An 8,795-nucleotide genomic window follows, 5' to 3' on the forward strand; every position below is an offset into this window, starting at 1 on the left:
GGCGGCTCTGCCGCCGGCCCCTCCCTCGGCACTGGTCCCTCCCGTTCGCCCGCCTCAGTGGGGACGGGCTGGGCTTGGATTTCACTAAGGGGCGGGAGGCGCCGGCACAAAGGCCGAGGTATGCTGGGGCTGGCCTGGGCGGGTATCAGCCGCAGCCTGGGCGAGCACCTCCAGGTGGGACTTTCCGAGCTCCGCCGAGTGGGTTAGGCTGGCGGCTGGATGTCGTTCCCCCCTGCCCTGCCCTCGGCTTTGTCGCGTGAGTCTAGCGATGCCTTTCGCCGCGGCAGAGGTGAGGCTCGTGCTGATGCTGGCTCTGGTGCCCAGCCCAGGACTGGCTGGGCCAGTGAGCACCTGTGACGCGAACGGCAGCCTCTACTACGTGGGCGAGTGGTATTTCCTGGACAGTGACCACTGCACCCAGTGTGAGTGCACGCCCGAGGGGCCAGCGTGCGCTCGCACCGACTGCATCGCCCTGCCACCTGCCTGCATCCACGTCAGCCACTACCCCAGTGACTGCTGCCCGCGCTGCGAACGTGTCGGCTGTGAATACCGTGGCCAGGTTTATGAGCTGGGACAGCATTTCCAGGTAGGGGAGCCGCGTGGCTATCTGGCAAGTGGCTTGGGCTGAGCCCAGTTGGCACCAGATATTAAAAGTCTGAAATGTGGACCTGCGGGGGATTACGTTTAGCCAGAATGTCAAATTTTGCTGTGGGAAAAGCTAGTGGTAGGTAGAAGGTCCTTTCCAAGCACGTTTTACAAGCATTAATAGTATAGATCGAGGGTATAATTAGAACTATACTACATGTGCGGGATAGGTGCTTCTAACCCTGGAAGTCAGAATCATCATAACCAGGAGAAAAGTAATGCAAACAAAGAAATTAATTAGGAGACACAAAAAGCCATTACTCTCCTTAACCTTGTTGAGAAGTGCCAGTGCAACAGAGTGCTTGTAAAATGAGATGCCCTGTAAAGATACTAACTTAAAACCAAAGTTAATTGACAATTCTAGAGACTAGAGGGGGCGCTATTGGCCTACACTGCCAAGTTACTACTTTGAACCATCTGCCGCCGCCCCCCCCCCCCACAATCTGTTTTTAAGGCCTGTTACTGGTCAGCACAACACTTTTTTCCAGAGCTGTTATTATCTATCACTGCTAAAACTGCAGATGGTATTTTTAAGATCTGAGTCAGCTCAAACTATCTTGGCACTCCTGGGCACAGTGGGTGAGGGAGCACTTGACAATCAGCCTGCACTTACCAAAGGGAGACAGGGTTTGCCCCGTAGGATGAAGATTAAGATGTAAAATTTGCAGTAGAGACATAAACTTTCCAGAAATCTTGAACTCATAGAAAGAACCTGATTCCCCACCTTGCTTTTGGTGGGGGGGGGTGAAGTTTTTGGGGAAATTGAAATAAATGCAGTACTTTTATTCCTATGACTAAACCAATTTTGCTGATTTAACAACATAAAATACATTATAACTTAGCATATAAAATAGTATAAATTTCTACAAGCAAATTTTCAAATATACCCAATGCTAAAAGAAAATTGCACCCTAAAAGAAAATTGCACCCTAAGCTATCCTAGCTACGCTATCACTCATTCCAAACCAGAAAAACCTATTTCATAGATGTTTTCTTCTAGTACTCCCCCAAATATCTACATTTTTCCAGTGGAAAAAAGTCATCCTACCTTTTCATACTATACATTTTGAGCAAATAAAACCTTGTATTTTAAAAAGCCACTTCACTCGTTTCAAAAGAAAAGTATTTCACATGAGCTGCTTTTAATGTTCCTTCAAATATCCCAGTCATGGAGTAAGTAAAATGTTGCCTTTTTAAAATAGGATTTTATTCAAAAGAGGGGGGGAAAAAAACCAGAATTTTTTAGTGACCAGCAAAATTTGCATTAAAAAAGTGAAAAAGCCCTCAGATTTTCATGTTCCATGTTTGAGTAGATGAAGCTTTGTTAAACTATTTTACTTATTTCACAGAAAATATTTCATAAGTTATTTAAATGTTCTGTTTGGGGAGGAGGAGGGCCTTCACATCTCTTACCCTCTATGAATGCCATGAATTGAGTGTTTGCAAATGTGTGTGTGAATGGAGCTATGTAAAAATATGTGCATAGCTGCAGAAAAAGCCAGTCTATGTAGTTAACCAGAAAGGGCAGATCTCCTTCCTCGTTTAATTCCCCATCTTATTGAATAGACCAAATTTATTGACTGTCCCTTGTGATCTATCTTTAGCACAGTTCCATCTACCAGTCCTGACCAAAGTCAAAGGCTTTTGAAAAGCAGAGATAAAGGTCTTTAAACTCTCTGCAGTCCTACCGACCCAGATTTAGTTTCTCTGGGGTTGCATGGCAACCACTCAGCAGTTCAGGGTACCAGGATACCGTGCAAGTTCTCTAAGAACTGATAGCAGGGCTAAGGCAGGTTTAGAAAAACAAATTATCTTAGGAGATCCTAAACTTTCTCATCATCCTAGATCTGTGAGCAGAGATGGAATTTCATACAGGCAGGTGTGTTCTGGAAGCTTTTCCCTTGGGTGGGGATTTGGAATGGTGAACATGCTTCAGAACTGCTCAGGCAGGAAAGGGACACAAATAATATGATACTAGACTTTTACTTTCCAAAGGGAGCAAAGTAACGGCACTGGTAGCTGTTCTTTGGTTTCCCTTTGTGGTTGGGCTCATCATGGAATGCCAGTAACAGATTGAATGAGAGATGAGGAGACAAACAAAGATGCTAGTATTTTCTGCAGGATATCTTAAGAACGAACTTGATCTAGCAATGCTTGGTGGGAGGGCTTAATCCCTATATTCATGGAAAAGTGCATCTGTTTTTCTTAACAGAAGCTACAGGTTTTCTCAGTTTCCAGCTGCAAGGATATTTCAGGTTGTAAGCTAACTTCTAGGTGGGTAGAGTTGGCAGGAGAGCAGAACAGAATCTCTTCATTTCAACAGCACTTCAAAAATACTAGAATCATTCCTGTTTGGGTTGATACTGCCCATTACTGGTGTAATTCCTGAACTGCGCCAATTATATACGGAATTTACAACAGCAAGAATGGGATGTTTTACACTTTACGAGAAAAGTTTGGGATTACAGATCCAGAGTAACAGCCTGACCCAATAGCACCTTAAAGACAACTTAGATTTCCAAGGTAGAAGCTTCTGAGAGTCAAAGCTCATACCTTGGATATCTAGGTGGTCTTTAAGGTGCTATTGGACCCACATCGTGCTTTTCAACTTGTGGACAAACATGGCTACTCACCTGAAATAGATCCAGAGTGCAGCTACCCATCTGTTTTGCTAACGTTTAAGTAAAGGCAGATGTGACAACTGACCAATCATGGTATGTGGTCTATTACGTCTCTCAAGTATGTATTTTTGACATATCTGTACACTCATTTCCCTTGATGAAGAAAACAGATACGGCTAAGATGGCACGCTGTGAAATTACAATGTTTCTTGAAACCTATAAAACAGGCCTTGCATAGATCTATGTGTGTGTCACATGCTGTCAAGTCATTTCTGACTTATGGTGACCCTATGAATGAAAGATCTCGAAAAGGTCCTATCATGAACAGCCTTGCTGAAATCTTGCAAACTGGAGGACATGGCTTTTTTCATTGAGTCAAGCCATCTTGGGTCGCCCTCTTTTTGGGCTGCCTTCCACTTTTCCTAGCATTATTGACTTTTCCAGTGAATCTCGTCTTCTCATGATGTGACCAAAGTACAATAACCTCAGTTTTGTCATTTTAGCTTCTAGGGAGAATTCAGGCTTGATTTGATCTAGAACCCACTTATTTGTCTTTTTGGCCACCCATGGTATCAGTAAAACTCTCCTCCAGCACCACATTTCAAATGCATCAATTTTCTTCCTCTCAGCTTTCTTCACTGTCCAACTTTCACATCCATACATAGTAATGGGGAATATCATAGTGTGGATTATCTTGATCTTGGTCCCCAGAGAAACGTCCTTATCCTTAAGGATCTTTTTCCAGTTCCCTCACAGCTGCTCTTCCATGTTTCAATCTTCTTCTGATTTCTTGGTTGCAGTCTCCCTTTTGATTGATGATTGAGCTAAGGAATAGAAAATCTTTTAACAATTTCAATGTCTTCATTGTCAACCTTAAAACTGTGTAATTCCTCAGTAGTCATTATTTTTGTCTTCTTGATGTCCAACTGTAATTCTGCTTTGGCACTTCTACCTTCATTAGTAGTCATTTCAAATCATCACTATTTTCTGCCAGTAACATGGTGCCATCTCCATGGCCGTCGTCACACGGGCATCTCTTCCGTTAAATTTACAGCATATAGCGTCCTACCTGTTATCGGCACAGTAACGTTTCTTTGGGTCACCTAACAGCTCTTCGCGCCACCAGCTGTCCACACCGAAGCACTCTGTTCTGTTCTCTCTAACCGCGCAGAAGCAGCTCCTCCCCCCCTTTTTTTTATTATTCTGGCGTTTAATTCCGCTATAACGGAATAACAGCATATAAACATTCCGTTAGAGCAAAACATTACGACCCTTTTGTTTTTCCAACTTTGAAATTATATAAATAGCCCTTTACCCGCAGAAAACTCCCTGTCTGACGTGATCCCCATCGCTGAAGACTCTGCCATGGCGATTGAGTCATTTTTACTTCAGCAGAAAGTTTGCATTGTGTTATGGCGTTGTGGCGTTATAAGGACATAATAAAATTAAAAAAAGGGGAGTCGCAGGAAGAAATGGATTCTGGGATTGAAGGGAGGGCATAGGACGTTGCGAGGCGAAATACATCGATGTGAGGCATTCACACTGAGGCACAAAATATCGCAACTATCAAGCAAAAAACAGCAATGAGGAAATCGCATCAGTGTTGGAATAAGGTGGGTGTTTGCCGGGAAATAGCGCCATTTTAGCGCTAAAAAAAAGCCCATGTGATGACGGCCCATATCTCAGACTACTAATGTTCGGTCCACCGATGTTCACTCTTCTTCTTAATCTAATCCAGTTTTCCTTATGGATGTTCTTCATATAGGTTGAACAGATAGGGAGATAATATACATCCTGTTTGACACCTTTGCCAATTGGAAACCATTCTGTTTCTCCAGATTCTGTCCTAACAGTAGCCTCTTGTCCAGAGTACAGGTTGGGCATCAACACAATCAGATGTGGCACACCCATTTCTTTTAACACATCCATAGCTTTTCATGATCAAAAGCTTTGCTGATTTTCTTCTGAAATTTCCTAGTGTCCTCCATTAGCCATCATAAATTTTCAATGTGGTCTCTAGTGCCTTTTCCTTTTCTGGATCCAGCTTGAATGTCTGGTGTATCTCATTCTATGTACAATAAGAACATTGGCTATAGAATTTTGAGCATCACTTTGCTTGCGTGGGAAATTAACATGATGGTCTGATTGTTGCTGCACTCTTTGGCATTACCTTTTTTGGGAATTGTGGATTGAGCGTTTCTAGTCTGTGGACCATTGCTTTGCTTTCCATATATATTCTAGTTGAGATTTTGATGGTTTCTGTAGCTTGAAATAATTCTATTGGTATTCCATCTACAGTACTCCTTATGATTTATTTCTCCCAATTTCTTTGAGTGCAGGTTCATTTCACTTTTTAAGATTTCAGGTTCTTCATCAAAATATTCTTCTTTGAGGGAATCTGTCATCCTTCCATCTCTTCTATATAGTTCTTCAGGGTATTGTTTCCATCTTTCCTTTATTTTGTCCTGATCAGATTCTGTATTTCCAGACTGATCTTTCAGCATCTCTAGTCGTGTTTTGAATTCCCCTTTGATTTCCTGGATCTTGTGGAACAGCTCTCTTTTTCTTCTGTTTCTTTACATTGGTTATTATAATGCATATAATGTGTAGACCTATACACATGTATGCATATATTGCATAGTGGATTGTATAAAAACTGCAGTGAGTAGGATAAGCGTCTCCTGGGAACAACTGAACAGTTATCTTGGAATACTACCAATGCCGTCATTCTGTGCTGTAGAGGTGGAATTGAAAGCAGACTTGCCCCAGTGAGGGTAGAACTAGGAACGTGCCTAGGTTTTCAGCTGCAGGATGAACTCTGCTTTCGCCTGACCTTGCTCTTCGAGCAGTACATGTGGAGGTTCCAAAACAAAAGCAGAACTACTCTGATTCGTTTTTGTTTAATCTTTCTCCTTCATGGTGGACATGGGGCTGCCAGCAGTATGCCATCCAGGCTCCGACCAGACTCAGGCCTGCTTAACTTGCTGCCTACTATGTCTTCGGACCATGCCTTGGGACTCCCCCGCCTACTATGTCTTCTGACCATGCCACAGGACTCCCCCGCCTACTATGTCTTCTGACCATGCCACAGGACTCCCCCGCCTACTATGTCTTCTGACCATGCCACGGGACTCCCCCGCCTACTATGTCTTCTGACCATGCCACGGGACTCCCCCGCCTACTATGTCTTCTGACCATGCCACGGGACTCCCCCGCCTACTATGTCTTCTGACCATGCCACGGGACTCCCCCGCCTACTATGTCTTCTGACCATGCCACGGGACTCCCCTGCCTACTATGTCTTCTGACCATGCCACGGGACTCCCCTGCCTACTATGTCTTCTGACCATGCCACGGGACTCCCCTGCCTACTGTCTTCTGACTACGCCATGGGACTCCCCCACCTACATGCTTCCAGTGGGCAGTTTTTTCCGCTACTCCAAGCATCTTACACAGATATCAGCTTGAATATTTGTTCAGTATTTTATTTCTCACACCCTTTTTCATTAACATCTGCTCGGAGATGGTAGGGAAGAGTACTTCTTGGCTGGATCCTAAGTGGTTTCTTTCATTAGGGGAAGAAAGAACTATGTGCGTCTAACCAGTGGCAAGTGCACTTTAACAGTCAGCTCACATTAAAATTATATACAGATAAACACCCTGACCAACCTTTCTTTCTCATAGCCATCGGAGTGTGAGCAGTGTACCTGTGATATGGATGGCATAGCTCGCTGCCTAGTGGCAGACTGCGCCCCTCCACCATGTGTCAATCCCGTCTACGAGAAGGGTCTCTGCTGCCCCTCCTGCAAGGATGGTAAGGGACCACTGTCTACAAAACTACTCAGGTGTACAACTTTCATGTGGGGTGGCAGTCCTCTTGACTCACTCTCCTTGATCAGTTAAGGGTTCCTGTCTGGAAAGGGGAAGGGACAAGCAAGGCTGAGCAAGTTAAAAAAACTGGATTGGGAAGGGTACTTAAGAGTTAATGAAGAGACAGATTCACCTGTGACATCAAACCCCCCTTTCTTGAATGAGCTAGCAGATACTGGGCCCTGGTTCCTGCCCTAAGCGAAGAAGCTTCCCAGATGTCTTTAGGCTGTTTCTTCAGATTAAGAACCTGGGGTATTGTAGACACTAGATAAGCTGCACTTTTTGGGGCCCAGGAGTAGAATTGTCTCTCAGGAGAATCTCTCTAGTACTAGCCTTTTCAAAAAGGCTTCTGAAAGGTAAACATTGATAAATTCTAATACATGTCATTTCTCCACAGGGCCCAACTGTTACGTGGATGGGAGCCGGCATCAAATCATCCCTTCTGGGGAAAGCATCTGGGTGGGGCACTGTACACTTTGCCGTTGTCATGATGGCCAAGATGCTGGCTACTGGGAAGGAAATCGTGTAGCCAAATGTGAGCTATTACAGGGTTGCCAGACTACACCAGCTGGACACCATGCCTGAGTTGTTTACACCCAGCAATTCCTCAGCCAACCCACCAGATTAATACGTCTCAAATCCCCACTCATACAAACAGTCCCTGTCCACCAGCTCCTTATTTTCTCCCATGAATGTCCTGAACTATGACGCATGGGACATAACAAGCATTGCCAGGACCCTTCAATATGCCTCTTTATTTAGGGTATCACCTTTACTCAATCCCCAGACAAACTTTTCAACCATCTGTTCTACTTCAGTTGTGTTCAGATACAGCCTGCACTGATTAAACATCTAGCCCTATGTAACCATGGAACAAGCAATAATAAACAACCGCAGAGCAAGCAATTGGTCTAATCTCCTAGGCTACTTAGCCATATATACCCAGTTCTTTAGGCTAGACCCAGGCCCTCTTTCGGGCTAACAAAAGGCACTAGTGTAATATACCACAGTCAACTTTAAAGTGGCTCACCCTAAATTCTGTAATGAAATGGATGAAAAGGTATACTCTATGTTGGGGATGATTAGGAAAGGGATTGAAAATAAAACGGCCAATATTAAAATACCCGTGTGCAGCCTCATTTGGGATGCTGTACGCAGAACAGAGCGCAGTTCTGGCCATCATATCTCAAAAAGGACATTGCAGAGCTGATAAAAGTACAGAAGAGAGCAACCAAGATGATTAAGGGCTTGGAGCATCTTTCCTATGAGAAAAGGCTGAAGAGTCTGGAACTTTTCAATTTTAGAAAAGAGATGATTAAGGAGGGACATGATAGAGTTTTATAAAATTATCCACAGGGTAGAGAGTAGACAGGGATAACTGGCTGACTACTGTGTGAGAGAGGATGCTGGAATCTGGTCTGTTCCAGCAGGGCTTTTCTTATGTTTTTATGAATAGCTAGATAACACATGCAATAACCTTCTACCGACTCAAATAACTAGTCTAGCTAGGTCAGCATAGTCTACTTGGACTGTGGAGGGTTTCCAGTAGATTTCTTTCACATCACTTCTTACCTGTCCTTTTAAGTAAAGATGCCAGAGATTGGGGGACTTTTTGCATGTGAAGCGGATACTATACCACTTAGCCACATCCTCAACCTT

The 8,795-nt window shown here is 44.0% G+C and overlaps 1 protein-coding gene across 1 annotated transcript; it reads left to right on the forward strand.

The window, feature by feature from the left end:
• Positions 1 to 105: 105 nt before the first annotated feature.
• Positions 106 to 8,763, forward strand: LOC129330569 (von Willebrand factor C domain-containing protein 2-like). The gene is made up of 3 exons (XM_054980650.1): positions 106 to 586; positions 6,951 to 7,080; positions 7,534 to 8,763. Exons 1-3 carry the CDS (start codon positions 269 to 271, stop codon positions 7,719 to 7,721), a joined length of 636 nt encoding a protein of 211 aa, XP_054836625.1. The 5' UTR covers positions 106 to 268; the 3' UTR covers positions 7,722 to 8,763.
• The last annotated feature ends 32 nt before the right edge of the window (positions 8,764 to 8,795 follow it).

This window comes from Eublepharis macularius, chromosome 5 (genome assembly GCF_028583425.1).
Source record: "Eublepharis macularius isolate TG4126 chromosome 5, MPM_Emac_v1.0, whole genome shotgun sequence".
Classification (NCBI taxonomy): Eukaryota; Metazoa; Chordata; class Lepidosauria; order Squamata; family Eublepharidae; genus Eublepharis; species Eublepharis macularius.

What these genes read in the sequence shown, in the direction of transcription:
- LOC129330569 (XM_054980650.1), top strand. Translation starts at nt 269, where the DNA reads ATGCCTTTCGCCGCGGCAGAGGTGAGGCTCGTGCTGATGCTGGCTCTG. An exon ending in AGCTGGGACAGCATTTCCAG is followed by an intron (nt 587 to 6,950) that starts GTAGGGGAGCCG and finishes TCTTTCTCATAG; the next exon opens with CCATCGGAGTGTGAGCAGTG. An exon ending in CTGCCCCTCCTGCAAGGATG is followed by an intron (nt 7,081 to 7,533) that starts GTAAGGGACCAC and finishes ATTTCTCCACAG; the next exon opens with GGCCCAACTGTTACGTGGAT.